The 24,628-nt window shown below is 39.8% G+C and overlaps 1 protein-coding gene and 1 long non-coding RNA gene across 4 annotated transcripts in view; one reads left to right on the plus strand and one right to left on the minus strand.

Moving 5' to 3' along the window:
* Positions 1-11,549: 11,549 nt before the first annotated feature.
* On the minus strand, positions 11,550-12,052 carry LOC117471282. The gene is made up of 3 exons (XR_004554783.1): positions 12,031-12,052; positions 11,756-11,825; positions 11,550-11,671 (listed from the first exon to the last, which is right to left on the minus strand). It is a non-coding gene; the product is annotated as an uncharacterized LOC117471282 (long non-coding RNA).
* Positions 12,053-13,792: 1,740 nt separating this feature from the next.
* The window catches only part of LOC117471516 (protein MTSS 2-like), an 86,075-nt gene continuing 75,239 nt past the window's right edge, over positions 13,793-24,628 (plus strand). For 2 of the 3 annotated variants that reach the window (XM_034116609.1, XM_034116617.1), the window contains exon 1: positions 13,794-14,583. In XM_034116609.1, the coding sequence (XP_033972500.1) occupies positions 14,497-14,583 (87 nt within the window). In that variant the 5' untranslated portion in view covers positions 13,794-14,496. Of the gene's footprint in view, positions 14,584-24,628 lie in introns of all 3 variants that reach the window. The other variant, XM_034116600.1, reaches the window with a different exon arrangement.

Genomic DNA, 24,628 nt, shown 5'->3' on the forward strand with positions numbered 1-24,628 from the left:
GCATCTATTGCATGTCTGTCCGTCCTGAGAGAGGGATCCCTCCTCTGTTGCTCTCCCTGAGGTTTCTCCCATTTTTCCCCTTTAAACTGTGTGTTTTCTCTGGAAATTTTTCCTTGTACGATGTGAGGGTCTAAGGACAGAGGGTGTCGTATTGTCATACTGATATTCTGTACAAACTGTGAAGTCCACTGAGACAAATGTAACATTTGTGATATTGGGCTATATAAATAAACATTGATTGATTGATTGATTAAGATGCGTACACAAATCTATAAAAGGTCACAGTTTCCTTAAGTCTAATTTACAGTTATCTTGGGTTTTGACCAAAGCTACATGGCTAGTTTAGGAACTACATCAAATTTGTGTTTAAATCAGGTAACGTTGCAGAACGTAAATTCGGTGTAAAACGGACGCAACCACACTTTCCATACGTGGGGTAAAACTACTAAATGCTGGTAAGGTGGATGTGGCTCAGGGGATTAATAGGTGTCTTCCAATCTGTGGGTCAGTGAATTGATCCCCAGCCCCTGCAGACGACACGCCAAGTGTCCTTGGAAAAGATACTGAACTCCAAAAAACTGCTTAAGGACGGACATGACCAGGACATATGTCCCAGGGAAACAGGGGAATAATGACACCTGGGACAGGTTGGAGCGACACTGGGAAATATCTTAGCTAATCTGTCCTTGGAGTAATGTAGTCGGTGTACTATACCTTAAATTGGATTAATCCATGTCTAATACAGAAAGATAAGGTGTGTTTACGTGAAACAATGTTTTTCTAGGCGTCCTCTGAGATAGAGTCTCCAACATCCCCTTCCCATGCTTCTTTACTTTTATCCCATTTGTGACGGCAGATATTCAGAATTAATGTATATTTGTTGACAGTGCCCCATTATTGAATGGATTCATATTAAGAACTGAATAAGCTAAATCTTCAGAGGGTACATGATGTGATTTAGACTGAAATTCATCTTATCTTCAATGCTTTTAAATGGCCTAATATATTCTGTGATTAAATATTGCCGATAAATGGTGCAGAAGGAGAGGATCACTGTCAGTTTTTGTTCCTCTTTCGACAAAACAAAACAGAAAGTCCTTCTTTGAACTTCCAGTGGATAATAAATCAGTACTTCACCCACTGATACCGACTCAAATCACATATCGCTGCACACTGTTGTGTTCAGAGCTGCTCACATCTGCTTTCAGTGCAACATCAATTGCTCAAGTTGTGCTGCTTCCTCTCAAAATAAATGCCTACAGTCAGCGGTTTGAACAGTCAGCTGACACCTGACCTCTGACCCCACCCAGGGACATTGGTCTGAGTCACACCACAGAGCATGAAACAGGCTGTCACTCCAACATTCATTGAATGATGACATGAATTCTAAAAAAAATATATAACCTTACACTTAACATACGTCTATGTAGCAAATGCCAGCAAGATGTGCTGGAGCTTGTGCTGAATTTGACTCTTATGAGACATCCATCACTTAAAATAAAAACATGTTCATCCTACCATGACTTCATATACTTTACTGTAGGCTCAGCTGTCATAATGTGATTCCCTGCAACAAATGAATCATCATGGCCTATATGCTAACTGTTTTCAGGGTATTTGAATATTCTATTTTGAAAGCCACTGACTAATCTTTTGCACAGCTTTGCCATAAGCCTTTTTTAACACATTATGATAAAAGAAACTGTGAAAATGCCTTATTTTTCTTATTTTTTCCTCATACTTCACTGTGCGTGTAGTCAGAATGAAGGTTTCGATGGAGCAATGATGAAAATATAGACAACTGTTCTTAATGCAACAATGGTTAGGACTAAAATTGTCAGATTCTTAGGTCCAATACCAACTGGGTAAGAGGTGAAGAAAAGGTTTTCATTAGTTTGAAGGGAAACAAACATGACGGCCTGTCTCTGCAGTAGCTGTGTGCGAGACACTCTAAATACAAACCAGGTCCACGGTTAAGAAAGCAGTGAAACCTTGTCAAATTGATTTAACCTGGCTGGAATCTGTCACTGGAACATACACAGCTGTTAATAAACCCAGACTGTTTTCATGACTCTTTGAAGTATGTTTACCTTCCACACTGATCGGATCCTTTTCACGAAAGGCCTGGTGGGAGACAATGAGAGCCAAAGGAGGATTCAGTTGCAACTGAACACGTGCTCCTTAGTTTTCTGTCACGTCCAAAAAGAACCGGTACATTTGCTGAGTGTGGCGGTAGAGAGAGAGTGTTTGAACAAACTGTGCGCAGGACAGACTCGAAGCACAGGAAGGGTAAGGCTGAGACAAGAAAAACACTGGCTGTGTCGTTCCTTCTGTCAAGGTCACTGTAGAGGACCATTGTACCACATGACACATGCTCGCAAACATGTACACATATAGAGTGCACATATGGTATTCACACACACCCACACACACAGGAGATGCTCACATGGGCGTGTCCTCTCCTGTATCCATATGACGTCTCTCTGGGGAAGCTGAACATTTGGCAGCTGAGCATGTTGATGTGTACATGAGCTTGTGCTTATACACAAGGTGTTTCTGCTGTCGGCTCCCCTCTATAGACACACAGGCTCTTACATGTTGATAAATGTCTCTGCTTTTTTTAAATATTAAGTGTAGGATATGAGCATAATTTTTGTTTTATTATTTCAAAAAGGAACTATTATTAACAGAATTTAAAGAGTTTTGTTAAGTCAAAGAAGACTATGTTTTGTGTTGCTGAGACAACTACTGAAGTTAGCATGCTAATCAGTTATCCCCGCCCAACCTTTCTTGTAATACCACTTGTTCCTCTAGAGGTGTTAGGCCAGACTTGATGCTACAGTTACACACCAAGTCCCATGAATGTACAAAGATGAAAGGTTACGGGCCGTCTCCACGGCAGCGTTAAAAAAATCTTGGAGGTGGGCGTATCTGAAGCTTGGGGATTTTTTTGCGATCAACCAATCACATGAATCTCCCGCCCGCGACATACGAAGCCAAAAAGCCCGAAGTAAACTGGATATAAACTCCCCAAAACAGGCGAAAACATACCACTGTCTCTGCCACCTCCCTCCATGCCTGGCTCCTCCAGTTTATATCCCGGTAGGTCTGGTCATAAAGCACCGGGTGATTGATTCGCTACCGCTAATTTCTCCTCCATTTTTTGGAATATGAGGAAATGATCTGCGGTATGTCTCTCCCAGCATACACGCCGTTTGATTGGCTAGAGCTTGAACTGTCAGATTTGCGTACACGGGATTTGATTGGCTGACGCTTCCTCCTCAGCTTCAAAAGTTGAACATTGTTCAACTTTGGATCTTGAAAATCCTGAGAATCTCCGCTCGCCTGCCCACAATGCATTTCGGCGAAAGCGAAAAAAAGTGACGTCACCCCATTCAAAGTGAATGGGCAGAAGCGTTTCAAGATTTTTTAACGCTGCCGTGGAGACGGCCCGTTATAGTGTTGGAGACGGGCCCGTTCGTTCTGTGTTGCCCAGGGACGATGTAGCCAATGGCCCATCTCTTAGGAACAGTGTTGGGCAAGTTACTTCCAAAATGTAATACATTACATATTACTTATTACTGTCTTTTTTAAGTAATAAGTTACATTACAATATTACTGTCTCTGAAATGTAATGAGTTACACTACTTTTATATTACTTTTGAGTTACTTTCACCAAAATAACCGCAAAATAATGGCTAGGTATTTTAAATGCTAAAATGTAGTTTAGTGCAGCAACTGTGTAGGCCCTTAAGGCTACTAACACATGTATTACAAGGCTTTGTTGAATACTCAATTCTGATTGGTCAATTCCATTGCTAAGGAGGATCAAGAAAGAGAAAGTAAAAGAGGGTAAAAGACGGAGCGCTGGATGTCAGATAAATGAACAGAAGAAGACAGACAGGAAGTAAACACTAACAGGAACACGGAATGGGCTCTGCAGAGTTTAAGGACTTGTTAGTGGATCAGAAACTGTGAACAGAGTTGGACAGTGCTGCCATTAAGTTGTTGTTGTCGCAGTTCCAGCCGTTGGTGCGCCGTGGAACAGAGTTATTTTTTTTCTTAGCGGAAGAAATACGATCATTTTAAGTCAATAAAATAATTTCAATTAATATTGGGAGTCGATTCCTTACTTTGTTTAGTATCTGGCCATGTAATAAGCGGGATAATGTGCAGCGACTTGGTCATTATGGGGAAAAGAACACCCTTCAGGCTCATCAAGATCAGCCTGACTGATTACGTAAACACCAGGCTTACTAATCTACCGGCACAATTTTTCTCTGGTGTCGGAATTGTAACGGGTTTCATTAGTAATGCGTTACATTACTTCGTTACAGCAAAAAGTAATACATTACTGTAACTCCGTTACTTTTGTAACGCGTTACATCCAACACTGCTTAGCAATGTTTTCCTTAAACCTCAGTCCGATGAATGGAGAGGGAAAACAACTCCCCTCGATTCAGCTATTAGTGAACTTTACAACTTTAAGGACCTGAACATTTATACAAGGGCAATTAACGTACTGTGAAGTCGATTTACCCAAAAGAAAGTACCGTATACACTGTAATTATACACTTACTATGTAAGTCAATTGGAAAAAGTCTTGGGACCAACAACGTCATGTGACTGACACTGAAGTTGCAATACCACCGTTTGGCCACAACGGACAATTTGTTACAATGCCTCTGGGGGCTTCGTAAGTCCGACATGAAAGGAAGTAGAGCTGTCAAAGGGCTTTTAATCACGTTAAAGGGTCCCTGTATTTTCTCATAGTTTGTTTATTCTATATAACACAAAGTGTCAGTAACAAGGAAAAATACTTTTTTCTTTGTTCTGTCCCTGAAGTGACTACAGGCGACAGAACTTCATTTAGCAGTTAACTCCAATTCAGCCAGAGCAACCCCCAGCAACGTCATTCTGATCAAGGTGATTGCCGCGGCTCCCTGCCAGATAAGACATTTTTATGTTACTGTCAATACATGTGCTCCACCAGCTTGCTGTGACTTACTTTAATAAAAAAACGATCAAAGTGTACTCAGACCGCACTGCCCCCGGTTATGAGCACACAGATTGCTAACGTATTAAAGACTGCCGTCGCACGTGAAGATTATAAATTAGCATTTTTACTTTGACTGGCTCTCAAAGCTTTAGCAGTTTGCTCCAATTTTGAAAAGTCCTTTCCGACTCTAAGATAGTAGTTGGCTTCTTTTTTTTCTTTTTTTTCTAATTACTGTAAATTAAGACTTTATTGACCCAGTAATAGATGCTAACCTGTATTCCATGAAGCAGGTGAGAAGATATTACACATTTGCCGTTTAAAGAAAGTATTTTCATTTTTGGATTTGTTTCCACTCAACACAGAAATAAAAATATAATAAATAGTCAGCAGATTCTGAAATCTTCATGAGGTTATCATGTGACAATAACATCTTAATGCCTGAAACCGATACACGGAAAAGATCCAATCTGTCTCCAACTAGTCTCCATTGCTGACTAGTTTCCGAGAACTTCTCCCTGACATGATCCATCTGTAGTCACAGAAATATCCAGGGTGCTGTGACCTTTGACCTCTGAACTATCATTCTGGTTGCTTTCAGTATCGTGTTACTTGAATGGCCAAAAAGTACAGTACATCTGGCATACAATACCTGCCCTTTAAAGCAAGATCCATACAAATACACAACTTCCTATCTTTCACTCTCTTATCTCAGTTTTATCCGACTAAACATGACCTAACTTTGATGTTTATAGCAGCAGCTTTGTTCAGGAAACTGAAACAAACCACATTAGTTAGACAACACCCACTGAAAGGACTTCTAAGAACTGCCTCGAGAGATAAATGTTTGTAGTTAGTTGTGGCTTTTACAGAATTACATAACTTTCCCCACTAAAGACATTTTAATAGAATTTTAATGAAAAGTTTGACCACAGTCATCCTAATATCTTAACCTCGGGGTCACAAAACACCCAATAGAAAATCTGTTTTATTACATATGAACACTATGACGAAGACATTGTCGCTATTTGCGTATGGCACATGGTAAAAGGCACACTCAGTACAACACATTGAAAAAGTCATTGCGGTGAGTGTTCACACTATAATTGCTTATCAGTTAGATTTTTGCTAGACATTTTTTAAATATTAATTTAAATCATTATTTTGTTGAAGACAAATACATACTTAACATAACAATGGTTTCCACTTCGCCAAAGTAACCTGCTGTTCCTCTCATTCACATTTCCTGAGTCCCAAACAGATCAACAGCATAATGCTGCCTTAAGTAGAGGCTCAATCAGTCAAAACAGGTGTGCTCAATTGGAACGTGCCATGTATTGCATGTATTAATTATTATGTGTGCCTTTTATCCTTTTATCTTTTCTTATGTGTGCCTTTTATCTATTATTGTAATATTATATTTTATTATAATGTTATGTTTGGTGTGAAGCACTTTGGTAAACCCTCTGTTTTTATTATGTGCTATACAAATAAAGTGGATTGGATTGGATTGGATTGCATGGGCATAGGTTAGAACTTCTTATAATTAAAAATGTCATTGTTTAGGGCTTTATAGGTCAAAAGGTAATATCATATGATGACTCCTTTGACTTACTGTGTTTAATTATTTTAGGATACATTGGAATAAATGTGTAGTTATTTAGAAAAACATTCATTAATATGATAAATAGTTAGGCCTATGGGGGAGGGGCTTAACTCATATAAGCCTCTGGCCACCCATGCTTTGAGGGAGTCTGATGGTGTATTTCAAACCTACCCTTCTTGGGTAAAATTATAGAAAAAGCTGTTTTCCATCAGCTCAACTCTTTTTTGGCACAAAATAACTGCTTTGATGCTCTCCAGTCTGGATTCAGAGCCCATCACAGCACTGAGACCGCACTTATGAGGATCTTAAACGACATATATTTAAACACAGACAATGGCCAAATCACCTTTGATACAGTGGACCACAAAATATTACTGGACAGACTAGAAAACTGTGTTAGTTTATCTGGCAAAGCACTTAATTGGTTCAAATCGTATCTGCAGGACAGGGACTTCTTTGTGTCTGTTGGTTCTTTTAAATCGCAACAAACAGCAATGACTTGTGGAGTTCCCCAAGGGTCGATTCTTGGTCCAATTCTATTCAGCATACAGTATACATGCTTCCACTAGCCCAGATCCTAAAAGTAAACAAAATGTCGTACCACAATTATGCGGATGACACTCAGTTATACATTACAATAAAGCCTGGTGACTACGGACCACCACAATCCCTCACCAACTGCATGGAACAAATCAGTAGCTGGATGAGCAACAATTTCCTACAATAAAAAAAACAAAAAACAGAGACAATTATCTTTGGTGCCAAAAGGGAGGAACAGGCTGAAGTAAGCGCTAAACTAGAAGCCCTACTGCTAAATACATCAGAAAAGGTGAGAAATATAGGCGTAGTTCTGGACCCCGACCTCAATTTAAAATCCCACATAAACACAATTACTAAATCAGCATACTATCACCTGAAAAACATAGCCAGACTTAGAACATTCATGTCTCAACAAGACCTTGAAAAACGAGTTCACGCATTTGTTTTTAGCAGGCTTCATTACTGTAATAGTGTATTTACAGGTCTCTGTAAAAAATTGGTTAAAAAACTTCAACTAATCCAGACCGCCGTTGCCAGAGTCCTGACCAAAACAAAAAGAGTAGAACACATCACCCCAGTACTCAGATCTCTGCACTGGCTACCAGTAGCTTACAGAATCGATTTTAAAATTAAAAGAAGAAACATTTCTCTGCAAGCTGTCTATTTTATATCTTTATTTATTTCTTCATATTTTGTGTGGACATTCATGTAATGCATTTTCTTTCCACCATTATCTGTAAAAAGAAAAGTCACTTCAATATATTAGTTATTTCACCCACACTTTTTGTAACAAACACTATGGGAGTTCAATATGTATGGAATCCAGTGGCGGCTGGTGCATCTTTCTCAAGGGGGGCTATACCAACATTTAAGCAAACGTATACACAAAGTAAAAACATATGTCATATTACAACGCAGGGCTAGCTCAAAGGCACACAGCACTTGATACAGTCTATTATCTGAGTGCCTGTTTTTGTCAACCTCCTTATTATGCTTACTGATCCCTATGCTGTAGCCTTCATTGGACAGCAGTGTTTACTTTCCTAAGCATGGCTAGTCGCATAGCATCATCCATGTGGACTCTAGTTTGTTCATGCTTTTTAGTTTTTTCTGATATGTGCTTTAAGTCACTCACATCTATCTGGATCGATGCTGGGTCTGGTCCATAGACTGGTCTGATCCTGACGTTTGAAAAGGAGGCTGTTGCTACAGGTAGTTAGCCTTCTTGCTAAACCAGGTTTTTTTCTTTTTACCTTTTTACCGGTTTAAATCACAGAGAATGTCTGTTTTGGAGTGGAGGAGACCTCTGTGGATAATTCCTCCTGAACCATGCACACTGAAGGGATCCTAACTGTGAGAAGCTGACTGACACAGTAAACTCCCATGATCCCTCGCTGCTTTAGGAGGTCACTAAACTCCATCTTTCATTATTGTTATGATTTAATTGCATCTAGTGCTTTTAAGGAGCTTTACAGCGAGTTTCAGCTCAATGTTTATTAGCAGGTTGAATGTCATATTTGGTTGTATAGCTTTTTATTTTCAAAACCCAAAAACTCACTCGATTTTACGGAACAGATACAAAAAAACGCAGTTAAAATCTCATCTCAAGACAATTTATCATGTCGCATAACAACTGGCTGTCATAGGTAAATGTTATTGACCTAATTTTCAATATATTCTCATTTAATTTAGTTTTTACTTTGAACACTTTATATATGTCTATCTATTATTTTTAGTAGCAGGTTAGTCTTATGTGATATATTCTAATTTATTAAAGGGGACCTATCATGCAAAATGCACTTTTGTACGTCTTTTATACATGAATATGTGTCCCCGGTGTTCCAGGGAACTCACCAAGTGTCAGAAAACACAACCCTCTCTATTTTCCTCCATACCCAAATCTCTAAAAAAGGGGCTGCAACGGATCTGATCAAAACTGATCCAGATTTTAACACTTTACTGACGTCAGGACGGTGGCGCTACGGCTATTGGGCCAACTCTCCACCTATCAGGGGAATGTGGGGTTGGGCCACGGCCACGGTCATTGCCCAACCTCTCATTCGCATATAGGCTGTCGGCAGGCTCCCCCAGTCACATCTATGTTTTTGCGTACTCTAACAACGATGTCGTCCAAGGGAGTTAAACGTTGTGCTGTTGTTGGCTGCAATAATCTGGACAAGGGCAAGGTACTGCATGCACTGCCATCTCTGGAAAAAGACAGGAATCTGTGGCTAGAGTTTATTTTCCAGGGACATGTGCCAGAAGACTACAGCAAATTTCTGCTTGTGTGTTCACAACATTTTGCCCCGGACATGTTTATGAACTTCACTCAAGTCAAAGGAGGATTTGCCTCCAAACTAAGGCTAAAACCGGGATCAATACCCACCATCCGGGACCAGACCAGTGAGGCCACATCCAATTTGGAAGCTGTACGTTTTTATTTAGCTGTGTTTTTCCTGATAAAGCTATTCTAGCTTGTAGCATGTAGCATGTAGCATGTAGCTTCACCGTATCAATGTCGCCTCAAACCCAAACAGTAATCGGTTAGGTGTTTATATGTTTTTGTAACATTTTATTTTATTTTGTACGCTCCACTGTCTTTTATTTTATTTTAATTATCAGGCATTTGATAACATGCTCAGACATACTGCCGCAATGGCGATCTGTGTGAAGTCTGTAAAGCCACGCCATAGCAGATAACAGAAGTATTTATTCTCGTATTTATTAGTATTTTGTATCCTCTAAAATCATATAAAGTAAGTTATAATAACAAACGTAATCTTCTGTAGCTAAGTGCCGTTTTTTGCAGCGTTATATGTACAAGCTTTTGTGATTGTAGTCTGTAAGAATGATCAGATATCATCGATCTGTAAGCTACGCTACGCTAATGAGACACGCCGTTTTTTGCAACGTTATATGTAAAAGCTTTTATGTGTTTACTTGTTAGCGCACATGAATTTAAATGGGTGTGTGTGTGCACGACTGTTAGGATCTATGGGGGAGGGGGGAGACACACCACGAGTAAAACCGAGCTAAAGCACCGTTGGTTTGTTGTTGTTGTTGTTGACGGGGCCTTACCTCCAGCAACAGGCTAATTAGTGGCTAGCACTCATTACAGTCAGTCTACTGAGCTCAGCCCCTCTCCAACACATCATCTGTATCCTGTCAGAAACACAGCATGCACGTTACGGTTCCAAACTAACTCAGATTGGAAAAGGCTAAGCATGCAAAGAGCTTTGCTAAATAGACAGTTTTAGCCCCCATCTTTTGGGATTTCAGACTATAATTATCCAAATAGTATTTTCTCATCCTGAATACTAAGTTGAGATGATTTTGTTCTAACTATGGTTTCTTCTTTACAGGCCAGCACCTCACATGCTACCAGCAGATTATCTGTGATGATAGATTCTGCATGTCAGACTGACCCACCGAAGCACCGTACTGTTCGTACACATTCCGTAAGAGTTTAAAATATTTATTATACAACTATTTACACAACAAAATGTACACCTTACATTGGATATTTCACATTTCAAATCTCTTTCAAAAGAAACTGCAGCGTTACAACAACAATGGCAGAAGTAAAAGAGTACACTCAGTTTTTTCACATGCATACACAAACCAAACCAAATATTTGTTTTGCTTTTTTTAATATTGCACAGGCTACGTTGCCAACTTGATGGACCTCATCTTCGACCAAGTCTTTGTGGACCCTGCACCATTCACACAGGAGCTTTTGAAGATACCCATCCCAGAGGACCTGTGTTCCCAATATGAGCGACCTGACAGGGAGGAGGTCATCGCAGGTTATGCTACACGGTTCAATTTGGCTGCTGTCTGAACCCAACATAGACATTTTGCGGATCAGGAAACTCCCTGCGAATCCTGAGGACAACGCAGGCCGGAATCACCACTCTGATCCTGCGTCCAAGGAAGCCCCAACACCAGCTCACAAAAGTTCTGTAGGCTAGATACCTGTGACGCCTGAAATAATTTCAAAGAATATTTAGTGAAAAGCCTATGTCATTTATGTAAAATAAAAGTACATTTACTTTATTTTTATGGGTTCAAAGAACCTTTGCTTTTAACAATAAAGTTCCGACAGTTTATATCAAATGTGTCATGATTATTCATGTTGGATGGGTAAAGTATATGCTGATTTCAAAAGCATAAGGTTGTGTGTGGACTTTTTTTGTCATCAACAAATGGGTGTGTTATGCCATTTCTGTGTAGTATATGTAATATAATAGTAACGCCATGTACAATGACAGAATGAAATGAAAGATTGCATAAAACCAAATACACCAGTATTTATTTTCATGAACAATATTAGCATACGTTTTACAAATTCAGTCAAAAGAAACAAACCACTCACTGCTGTATTTGCCTCATCTGTAGTCTCCATATTCAGCTCTGTATATATTCAATGCATTCTGCAGGGAGAACACATTTAGGCACACAGGCTCCAAACCAGGATGGTCCACCATACAACGCACCGAGTCCTCAAGTTCCTGCATCCGTCTTGACACCTAGTGAGATAAACATATATTGAATGACATGTGAAAAATGTATTCTCTAAACAGAGAACTTAGTGAAGCTATCAAAAATGTTACCTGTGGTATCTCAATGCAGCACACATTCTCAGGTTCCGAAGGCATTGTGGCGCAATTTCCACATGTACACCTGTATAAAGAAGTCAATAAATGAATAAATGTTTATTGTATGATATATGTAGCCTACCGCTGTTTTTGCATTACAAACTCTACGTTACAAACTACACATTTCATTCTTGCTAATTAGCCAAAATATGAACGGAATAAGTAGCAAGCATCGTAACAACAAACAGAGTTAACTTAAAATAAATAGGGACAAAAGTGTGTCAACTAACCATTCAGAAAGGTCCTGCTGCAACCGAGATATTTGCACTTCCACCGAAACCTCGTCTCCTTCAGTGTCCGATTCTGGATCATACTCATCAAAATACGCTTGAACGCATGCATTTTTCTGGGAGGACATGTTTCTTCTCGTCTAGTTTTCAAAACAAGCATGGTAACATGACGCTCGTGCCGGGGCCGTGTCACGTCCCCCTCTTCTGCAGGGGGGCGTGGTCAGCTGCAGCTCAAGCTAAGTCACAGAATCAGCCCTTGCAAAAACAGGCCTGGAGAACAGCAAATAGAGCGAAATGAGGCATGGCTAAAATGCATGATCTGTTTGGTATTTTGAAAAAAGAAACGTATAAATATACCTTATATAGGTATGGCCCTACAATATATCATTTAAATATAGCATGATAGGTCCACTTTAAAGAAGGATCTTATAATAGCACTTCATTTAACAGTCTGACTAGGTCACTGAGAGGTTATTACAGTGATCATTTTAATAAAAAAGTGATTAATCAGGGTCATATTATGGAAGCCTGTTTGCGCCACAGGATTTTTTTTAAAGAAATCCTGTAAGTCAATATATTGACTTAGCTATTTCATTATATTGAGTTATATATATTTTTTTTAATTGAAACAATTATGTCAAATACAGAATAAGGCACATAGACATCAATGTTCATCATATAAGCGGTACAACTTTATATTAAGGTACACAAATTCACCATCAACTAGTTTTTAATTAACATGCATATTAGCAGTATATTGGCTCTTTATTAGTCATTATAAAACACGTATTAATGCCTTATTCTACATGACCATATTCTACAAGTACTGTAATCTGTGTATGTTACACTTGCATGTATGAGATCATTAAGTGCCTTGAAACTTCTTCTTTTATAGTTTCACTCCGTTTGAATGTCAGTGGACTGCAAATAAGTCAATAAAGGAGCATGGCTGCTCATTCCCTCGCTCTCAAAAGAGTTTGGCTGGCTGTTTAATCTATGTTCACACTGAGACAGTACAACAAATAGAGATAACAGTACACCTATTGTGTAAGTGCATACAAGCAGGTCACACAGTATATCACAAATACATAAACTCTGTTAAAAATCAGTTTGATTAAAAAGTACAGGCTGCATATATGTTCTCAGCCTTGGAGAAACTTGACATGTTTTGGTACATGTGTCTGAACCTCTCTTTAGTGGTTCATTAATAAAACAGATATTTCAACGTGAGCCTACTTTGTAGGGATATTGAGATAGCTAAGTCAATATATTGAGATAGCTAAGTCAATATATTGAGATAGCTAAGTCAATATATTGAGATAGCTAAGTCAATATATTGAGATAGTAAGTCAATATATTGAGATAGCTAAGTCAATATATTGACTTACAGGATTTAGATTTTTTTTATTTCTGTGGCGCAAACAGGCTTCCATATTATTCTGTATTTGACCTAATTGTTTCAATAAAAAAAAATATATATAACTCAATATAATGAGATAGCTGAGTCAATATATTGAGATAGCTAAGTCAATATATTGAGATAGCTAAGTCAATATATTAAGATAGCTAAGTCAATATAATGAGATAGTAAGTCAATATAATGAGATAGTAAGTCAGTATATTGAGATAGCTAAGTCAATATATTGATTTACAGGATTTTTTATTTGTTTTCCTGTGGCGCAAACAGGCTTCCATATTATGGGGACACATTCCCACACACATGCACACACTCTTGTGGCAGCTAACGCTATGTGACATTTCCCCCCTGCTGACATTTTTTTTTCTGGTGGTCTACAGTATGTGCGTGTGTCTGAGCGTGCGTGGTGCCATGTGACAGGGGGTCCAGAGTTGTCCAGCCTCGTTTTTTTTTGTGTGACTCCCTTGCAGTTGCCTGGATCGTGTTACTGGCTGCTCCCCGCACCGCTGAGCCCACCACCTCTGCGCCAATCACAGCCTGCCTTCACCTACGCGCACATGCACGCACGCACGGGCTCAGACCCTGAGTACTGAGTGACACACACGGCGATCCACCGCTCCCGGTTCTCCGCTGCCTTCACATGCGTCCCCACCGACTCCGCGTAGCGCTGGCTGCGCCAAGATGAGCGGTCCTCCCGGTACCATCTGAACACCGCCTGCCTGACCCGGAGCCGCGGAGAGAGACATCCAGACAGACAGACAGACAGACAGACAGACAGACAGACAGAGAAAGAGACCGTCTTTCCTCTCTCACAACCCATCTTCCGTTCGCTTGGAAGCACTGCATATCTTTCGGCATCTTTTCCTTTTTTCTCACCCCTCCTCTTCTTCCTCCTCCTCCTCCTCCCTTTGCTGCATCCCCTCCGTTATTGTCGGTTTACAGGATAAACCGGAGAGCCAGCTTGTGGAAATACATTTTTTTTTTTGCATTTTTTTTCCTGCCTAGTGTTGGTAGCGCGCTGTCGGTGCGCGCTTTGCAAATTCCGTTGAATGGTGGATTTGGCAAACATGGAGACCGTGGAGAAGGAATGCGGGGCCCTCGGGGGTTTATTCCAGGCGATTGTCAACGACATGAAGGTAAATAAAAGCTTATTTCACTGGGATGGTGGCGAATCACACGTGCGTCCCTGAGAATCATAATAAAACAGCATAATCATAACCAATAGCTGTCTGTCTCTATTCCAAGTGTATCCTGACACACACCTCTAGACTACTAATTTCCCTTTCATTTAATATTAAGATGGAGAAATGCGGCGGTTGTTGGTGCGAAACCCGCCTCCCTAATATTGGCTGCGCATGTAAACCCGTATGCACCCATTATCGGACATGCTTGACGTGATGCGCACCCCCATTTCCCAGCTCGTTCACAACCAGCTCACAAAGGGTTTCTCAATGTGTCTGGCTATTAATGTTGCTCATCATTTCGGGGTGTGTGTTAATAAGCCTGCAGGATCCTATTAACGTGTCTTAATCAGGAACCTATCTTTGTGGAGCAAATTGGCATATATTACAGAGGCCTGTATACTTTAGGGTAGATGTTTTTCACACATTCCGTTACATACACATCAGATGCATACATTACAATCACCTTATTGTGTATGAGGGAAGGTGCAGACATGATTATTGCACATTCAGTCTCTACTCCTCGCCCTTTTCACTGGTTACTGTGCGTCTCCGTGAGAGTGCAGCGTCATTGATTTTCTGTCAGGCTGATCTGGCAGGAAAACATGAAGGCGTGAGAAGCCGAGCAGCCGTCAGACAGCCAGCCTCCCTGTCTGTCCTCCTGTCCTCCTGTCTGTCTGTCTGTCTGTCTGTCTGTCTGTCTGTCTGTCTGTCTGTCTGTCTGTCTGTCTGTCTGTCTGTGGTTCTGCAGCTTGATGTCTCCAGCATGCTAAACGCACGGATCACTCGTCCATCCAACATGTTCTGATTCAGGGTCTGTCATGTCTGCCTGTCATTCCTCTCCCTTTGTCTGTTCCAACCTGAATATGAAAGATAATGCGGCTCTCTTCCACACTGCACATTTTATTGCCTCACAAGCCGATGACCCCAAATGGAGGTCATGTGCTCCGCTCTTATTGTTCCATAAGGAGAGATTATTGGCTTTCTGTGAAGCATGTGGGAGCAGGAGAAAGTGATACATGAGAATGATCCTGGAGTCAATACCAATCCAGCAGACATAGATGAAATATTTCCAATAGTAAATCTGAACAGTATTATATGGATTCAATTACATTTGAGTGAATTTACACCAGTATTTCACAAGCTTGCATGGTGACAAAAAAAAAATGACATAAAATAATTTGACAGATTATTGTTTGTTTTGGGTAAGAAGGATTTCACTACAAAACGAAGGATATTGTGGGGTTTTTTCAATGGTTTTTGTCATTTGATAATTGTTTAGGCTGTCACTAGTTGTGAAGTCAATACATTAGGGCTGAAATAATGCATGGATTCATTGATAAATTAACACTTGATCAGTAACTACTTAATTAATCCATTTTATTTTCAAGCTAGAATGCCCAACCATCGTAGTTCCAGAGAAGAGCTTTGTTAGGATCTTTATTGGTGGCCAAGCGCAGTGCAGGAATTGGGGGTTCCCAGGAAGATTTGTTTTGAATATTCAACGTTAAATGCATCAATAAGTTTGAGAGCAAAATTAAGAGGCTTGATTAATGAAAAACCTTGTGATCTTGTTAAGGGAAGGGGCGGTGTGAACAACTCTCAACATTCAAAAATGAATCTGTATTATCACAATATAAGAACATGAACATAACCAATAACATCAATTCAACTTATTTTATAGTTGTGAACTGCATGTACTCTACCCTCCACCACATATGTCTTTTGATCAATGATATAAAATAATTTTGAGGGTTTTAATGGATAATCGGAATGACGGATGAATACTTTTTTTATTTTCCCTATTTTTTGTATTAAAATAAATGCCCTTGACCTATTTATGAAACAATATGAAACGCTAAAGAATAGTTGTTGGCGATCACTATAGTCTTAGGCTCCTCCGACAATGCAGCATACACCATATTTACATAAACAAATAAACTAGGGGATTATATGTTAACTTTTATCTTAAGTAAGGTGTATGTAATAGTAAACTGGATATGTGTAGGTTTAAAAGCAGCTTTATGACATAACCTTGGGCTCTGGGAAACAATGAAGAGAATTGTTCAGTATTTTCTGACATTACAAGAAAAACATTTAACTTGTGCGATAGGAATGATGTCCTCAGTGGTGACAACCCATTCAAATATTTCAAATAAGTCTGGAAAATGTCAGCCTGAGTATAGCATGGGTGTCACACTTTTCTCTACAGTATCTGGACTGAAGATGAACATATTTAGTATTTATTGTTCTGTGATAGCACATAGCAGCTCCTTTTACGCAGGCAATTCATCTGTATTTTGGAGGAGATTCTTCTGGGAGCTGTGTAATGGGAGCCATGCAGATCATACATCAAGAGTTCCTGCTTATGGTCATACATCAAGAGGTTGTGCTTATAGGAAACAGTTTTTCTGACAAAAACCACAATTTTGTGATGATAATAAACTTGTAATGATGTCCATCTCTCTGAAAACGATGTGGGTGGGTTGGTTGCATGGCAACATCAGCAGCCATGACACAGCATCTGTAGTGTTCTTTAACAGAGTTCAGGATGTAGGTGCATAGTGAGAGTTGTTCCTGCCCATTTTTATTGGTAAAATGTCACATTTCAATTGATTCTTGTTAAGTATGTCCTGCAGTAATGGTCTATAATTAGCAGTAGTAGTGTTTTAGGATGGACAACTTTGCATTGAGGTTCAGGGTTTGAAAGTGAAGTAAACCTGCATTCATTCAAACTGCCAGCAGGGAGTTAGATTGTACTGTATAGAAGTCTATGAGAAAAGGACCCTACTTAGCCCACTTGATTTACAACCTCAATAAGCAGTTCAGACCAACGGTACAGTCTAAATGTTAAAGTAGCCTTGACAGATACTTTAAGAGGATATGTTTAGCTCATTTTAGGGTTCATATTTATAATTTGTGCCTCTACTGGGACATGTCTCCATGCTTTAATGTTCAAAAAGCTCTTTATTTTGCTCATACTGCCTGTGCTGCAGCACCTCTTTTCACCCTCTGTCTGAAACCAGAGCCCAGTCTGCTCTGATTGGTTAGCTGACCAGCTCTGTTGTTATTGATCAAGATGTCCCGCCTCTTAGCCTATCACGTACAATGTGTTGCAGTGCTATATAAGCGGGAGTGTTACATAGTGATGTCACTATGTTACGAAAGTAAACAAAGGAGTCCAATGGAGGAGTTTCATTGCAGGAGGGGCGAGTGGGAGGGAACTTTGCAGACCATCTATATGCACAAAAACCTAAATAACATATAGGAAAGGGAGAACTGAAAAAAGCTGCTGTTTCAGCTGAGTTTCCCAGAATTAGCATCGTCATGGCCAGCTCTTCTAAAAATAAATCTGCTATATCTTTTAACACTTCAAGAACAATATCACCAAAGACCAAGACTGATGACGGACCTCATTTAAAAATCTTTATTCTCTATCTTGTTCTCGTTTGTTCTCTCAGTCACTACTCAAACACACAATACCGAATTAACTTGGGTAAACAATGTTCAAGGAATCCCACTTTAAAGGCTTCACTTTCCATGTTTTCATCTATTATTCATGTGGCTCCTAATGGCCCTCTTGTTTATGCTATCCAGCTCACTCTGATATATGTGGGTCACTACAACCTGCGCCAAAAAACACTACTGCCCTGTCTGAATCCCCGAATCCCCCAAGGAGCCACTGAATGAACCTCAGCGAGCGATTGAGGATAACTGAGTCATTAGCCCTCAAATTCACTTTGACTCAACAGGAAGCTATGTGGCTTTAATCAATATTTATCGCTTGGCAAAGAAGAAGCCATCGGTCAGAAGGAACAAATGGATTAATAGTTTTCGTTGATTTGTTCTTGGGATAAGGCTGGTTTTGAGGTCTTTGGATATTAAGTGGATTACTTAGGCTATTACACAAAAACTAGGGTTAGGAAGGGTACATTAAGGATGTATTCTGTTACAATTACGAGTTAACCATAACAAAAATGTAATCTTTAACCTAATCTGAGTATCAAAATATAAAAGTAATGTAACTGGATTACCCTCCATTACTTTGGAATTGCCTTCATATCAAAGCAATGCAAAAAATACAAGAAAAAGGAAATATCACCAAGGTGTTTTAAACGTGTATTGTGTAGGACAACAGAACAATGTGACCTTTTGAAAGGAAGACACCAAGATATTTAGGATCAGAAATTATTTTATTGATAGGAAAACCTGCCTTTCATTCAGCATATTCAGGCAGCAGCCCAAACACAAACAATGAAACACATTAGCACATACTAAAGTTTAAAAAAGCAGAAATAAAATCTGAGCTGACAGAAAATGCTCCGTTTTAGTTTAAGCTCACACACACTATTTTATGAACATATAGGTTCACCTACTGAATTAAAAACAGAACAAATGAACCAAAGAAAGTGAAAATCATAAAGCAGATTCAGGCGTATAGATTCACACTTAAAGTATTAGCTTACAGGACAGTACAGCTTACAGAGAAGAGATAACATCTGATCCTTTTACAACAAACACTATATGCTCTTTTTAGTTTTTAAGTAACATTGTAATCCTGCTAGTAAACCCCAATTTGTATAAATGTAAAAGCAATCTGGTTACATCTTTTTTTATGTAACTGAAAAGGAATACATCCTGTGACCCCAAGTTTATCAAATGGTTTCACCTGTACTAGCGGACCTAATTCTTGGTAGTATCATTTCACACTCATGTTCACAACAAGAGCCGAGCTAAATGCTGCCGTCTGCCAGTGTCAGCAGATTTAACTCTTGCTGTTTACAAAGCACTTTTTCTTCCTCTTTCCCCATCGTCTTCCTCTTCCTCCTCCTGCTCCACCCAGGGTCCCTTCCTCTTTCTTACCTCAGCAAATCCTCCACCCAAATTGACCAGTAACTACTCTTTATGTGTGTGAATTGTGGTTGTGTGATATTAGTTTCCTTTGTGTTGCAAAGACCTCGTAATCGTAAATAAATAATGGTGAAAATATAATTTATAAAAACAAAAAACTTCATGAGACTAACTTCCCATTAGTCTCATGCAGCAAACATGTAAGTGTGTGTGTGTGTGTGTGTGTGTGTGTGTGTGTGTGTGTGTGTGTGTGTGTGTGTGTGTGTGTGTGTGTGTGTGTGTGTGTGTGTGTGTGTGTGTGTGTGTGTCGTTAAGTGCTTGTTTGTGTGTGTAAGGGCATTATGTTGCTGTCTACCAATGTGTATCCCTGGAGGCTATGTCTCGCAACTTTCTACTGAATTACACACACCCACACACACACAGGTCACCAAGGGGTAATATGATGAGACACAGAGGTCATGTTCACGGTCAGCTGGCTAAATGGACCAGAGGTTACTGAGGAAATGTAATATTAAGTGAACAATTGCAATAGGATGGAAAAAAGCCAGCTATTAATAAAGGTTTTTAAAGGATTATTAGTCTGTCTTCACCTTGATGGTCCTGTTCCACTATCATTAGCATATTAGTTGAGCTTATTTGTAAGTGTATTGTGTGGTTCATAGATACACATAAAATATACCTTATCAGGTTAGAAACTCTTGTTGCAGGATTATTACCAACATTATTGTAAGTGATAGCCTAAGGAGCGGGACATCTCTAAATGGTTGACCAATCACAACAGAGCAGGCCAGCTAACCAATCAGAGCAGACTTGGCTCTGGTTTCAGACAGAGGGTGAAAAGAGGTGCTGCAGCACAGGCAGTATGAGTAAAATAAAGAGCTTTTTGAACATTAAAGCATGGAGACATGTCCCAGTGGCACAAAACACAAATATGAACCTGAAAATTAGCATTATTTATAGGCAGGGGTGCACATAACTTTTTTTAGTGAGTTACTCAGATGAGTACCAGGAGACAGCATTTGGTACTCACCCCACACGAAGTGTGGTCCTCCTCAGTGTCTCTTTCACTGTCCTCTATTTACACTTATTGCATGCTAGATGATGAAGATGATGAAGATGCACCTCCCTGTCTCTTTTTAAGCCTCCCGATTTGCTTTCTCCAAAACTTGTTGCCAAAACTGGGAAGTCCTTGCATTTCCTGAGGCCAAGTTGAAGGATCAAATTTTCACATGACTTGAAGTCATATCTGATTTCAGATGTGGGAAGTTACTAAGTACACTTATTCAAGTACTGTACTTAACCTGTTAAGCCCCAAAGACCCCGTCGGCGGGTCTTTTTTTTTCACAAATCAAAACCTATGGTGATAATTCAATGTAATACACCATTTTTATAGTCTGGTACCTGAAAAAGGTCAAATGGCACTGATGGAACCAGATGTACCCAAATGTGCCGAAAGCTTATTCCGCCTGGAACTTGTTTTTGCTAAACCTCTCTAAAAAGGTCAAATTTCACTTGTTTTGCCTCAATCTTGATACAGGGTACTTATTATATGTTATAGTTTGGATTCCTAAAGCTTTTAGTCTACCATCCCATCATTCAAGGGTGGTTTTCACTATAAGTAATGTTTTTTCTTTAGGCGGAGGTAAGAATTTACCTTTTTTTGCTATGTTCCATCTGAATTTACTCTGACTGAGAAACATCTATATTGATTCTGACACTTCTACATCCAACTCACAGATGTAACCTTGCTTTGATAAAAGAAATTATTCATATAACCCTTTTAGAAGTTAAGTTGTAGTCATTTGTTTTGGGCATGTCATTTTCGAGTCTGAAACCTGAAAAACAGGCTCGGGGCTTAACAGGTGGGGTTGGTAATTTTGGAGAAACCAGCTCGAGTGCGCAAGAATTTGAAAATACACAACCGGAGAAAATCTGCCACTTCCTTACAGAGCCCCTCCTCCAACACACACAAACGCGCACATGACCAATGAGGCCACCAGATAAGTTTGTGCACAGCTGGAAGGCTGACAGGCAGGTAGGCCATCCAGTTACTTTAGCCGGGCCGGCTAAAATGATTGGTCGTGCTTTTTACAGTACTACGGCTTCCACAGATGACGTTTTTTAATGGATTTTTCAAAGCACTTAAGATATTCATTGCTATCGGGATGTTAAGAGCATTCCATGGAATATAACAAAAAGTGTATCTCGAGCCGGTTTCTCAAACTTACCTACCCCACCTTTAAGTACAATTTTGAGATATTTGTACTTTACTTGACTTTGATGCTACTTTGTACAGTACTTCTACTCCACTACAGTTCAGAGGTAAATGGTGTACTTTTACTCCATTACATGTATTGAATACCTTTATTTACTTTACAGATTTGGATTAATGATGTGAAATATAATCAACTCTTAAATCAGACTTTAGTTCCACCTGGAGTAAATTCACAAGCTACCCTGCAGTATACAAAGTCATTCAAACTAGCTGCACCTTTACCAGCTTTGATAACACTTTGATGATCAATAATTATAAAACACATCATATATATTATTCTGAAATGGACCAATCTGCACAATGACTACTTTTACTTTTGGTACTTTAACTATATTTTGATAATACTTTTCAAATTTTACTTGAGTAACATTTTGAATGCAGGACTTTTACTGTAACAGAGTATTCCTAAGATCTGAGTACTTCTTCCACCTCTGTCTGATTTCAAACTCTTCCATTAACACCCTGAGTAAGTTTGCACTTTGTTGTAAATAAAACTGCAGCAGCTTGACCACAGAGCGTGAACGTTGTGATCAGCTGATTTTGCGCAGTTCTTCAGTGTGTGCGTGGGGCACAAAATGTGCACAGGGGAGTCTCCCTCCGCAGCCAGTTGGCGTAGTTTTGGTACAATTCCGCTGTACATACCGACGTTAACCCTGTCTGTGCACACGGCGACCAACTCTGTCGTCCAGTGATCTAAGCCTCCGCCTCCTGGAAAAGCTTCACAGGTCCGTCGGTTGCGGCCAGCACCCAGTTCAATCAGTCCAAGAAAGTCAGAAGATTTTTTACAGGGAGCGAAACGGCAACGTAGCTGCTTAATGTCTTTGTTTTTTTTTACATGTCTAGTAGTTTACTCAATTGAGTGTTAACAAGAAACACTTGTAGACGAAAAATGTGTTTTGTTTTGATGTTTTGAGGTACGCAAATGCGCGTAGTGACACAAGTGACGTTACGCAATTCAGATTTTTGCCGCGCATGCCTACCTGCGTACCAGTTATGTGCACCCCTGATTATAGGGCCCCTTTAAAGTGGACCTATCATGCTATATTAGAAAAATATATTGTAGGGCCATACCTATACAAAACATGTCTGTGAAGTTCTTTGCTTAAAATACCAAACAGATCACCCATTGTAGCCATGCCTCATACTGCTCAAACCCCTCTTTTGCAGCCCTGTTAGAGAAACGCGGATTTTGGATCCTTAGCTTGAAAAAAAAAAAAGATGCCTGATCAGAATTCTACCGGAGATAAAGTTAAATTCTGCTCAAATGCTTTTTCTCTTGCGGGTTTATCACAAGGTGAGTTCCTTTTTTGATTTCCTGCTTTTTAAACACATGTGCTCTACAGTACAGGTTAGCTCTGAGTGTTAGCGAGGCTTGCTAATGTAAACAAAGACAAGATTACGTCCAAAACACGTCAGGCAACTTTCTGTGGGTCCGCAGCCGATTTGACGTCATATCGGCATCAAATCTGTATCCGCTCGTTGTACCCCCGTTTTTGAAAGATTTGGGTACGGAGAAAAAGAGAAGGGCTTTATTTTCTGACGCTGCGTGAGTTCCCCGACACACCGGGGACACATATTTATGTATAAAAGACATAAAAAAGTGCATTTTGCATGATAGGTCCCCTTTAAGTTATACTGAATATATAGAGTTAAAAACAGCTGGCAATTTTAGGAAACTGTTATACAAAATGCTTGGGCACAGTGCCTCTACTACAGTAAGGTAAGCGTGCATTCACTTGCATCTGCAAAGACAGTATTTGTCTGAACTTTTGCACGCAATGTTGCTGTGGTTGAAGTCCCGAACAACTCGATGCACAAACAGGTTAAACACATTCATCACCAGCTGCAGTTTACGTGCAAAACAGGAAACCGAGTCCCTGTTCTCCTCCTGGGGAGTCAGCAGCCACGATGTTGCATGCAGGGTCCTGGTCACATGCAGCCACTTTCCCAGTAAGTCTCTACCGCATCATTAGTTTAGCTGCGGGCTTTCAGCTGTGTGTCTGCCTGGCATAACGTTACTGTCAGGGTTTCTGCTAGTCTATTACAAAGCCCTTTGGTTTGCCATGAATGTGTGATGATGAGTATGAAGTGAGCAGTAACATCATTAAAACTGGAAGCATCAAAGAGTCAGCAGAAACCAAAAAGATCCAAGCTAAGTATATGGCTTTTGCAACTCTACTTGAATCCAGTATTATTTTAGTTATTAATGTTCATTCTAAAACTATAAAATATAAGGGTTTCCAAAATTCTATGAAGACCTATAAAGGGAGGTCTTGTCTTGCTTTGAAGAAGACTTTGTTCTTCGTTGTGCAAAGATGGCTCCTCGAGGTTAAGTCCTCTGCTCAGTTATGGTGAGAACCAGGAAGAGCCTGTGGTTGTGTTGGCAGGCCGCATCTGCTTTGCTTCTATTTGTCTGGCCATGGCCATGCCTCATGATGCCCAATGTGTAGTCTACCACACAGCATAAGAGATAGCAGATACACAACCTCACATGTGCATGTTGGTTAGAGTCCCTCCAGTCTTGTAGCAGAGCTTTCATGTATGTGTTCGCCCTTTGGCATTACTTATGCTAAATGTTGACTAACAATTAGCGCCATTGAAAGTCTTAACTTGGACATGTCTTAAAAGTTAGTTCTTTTTGTATGCATCCAAAAAAACCCTGAATGTATATATTCAGATCATAAACCCTATATGCACTGAGCTTTGTTTAGGGCTGGATATATTCCATTAAATGTGAACAGTGGATGTCCTTGAGGTTCTAATTTTAGTGCTTCAGGTTTCTGGATAGGCCGACATGTTTACAACTCTGCAGACAGCAATATGATTAGTGCATTCAGTGTGGACCCCCGCTAACATGGGCAGATGATGATATTT

The sequence above is a fragment of the Trematomus bernacchii genome, unplaced genomic scaffold (assembly GCF_902827165.1).
Source record: "Trematomus bernacchii unplaced genomic scaffold, fTreBer1.1, whole genome shotgun sequence".
Taxonomy (NCBI): domain Eukaryota; kingdom Metazoa; phylum Chordata; class Actinopteri; order Perciformes; family Nototheniidae; genus Trematomus; species Trematomus bernacchii.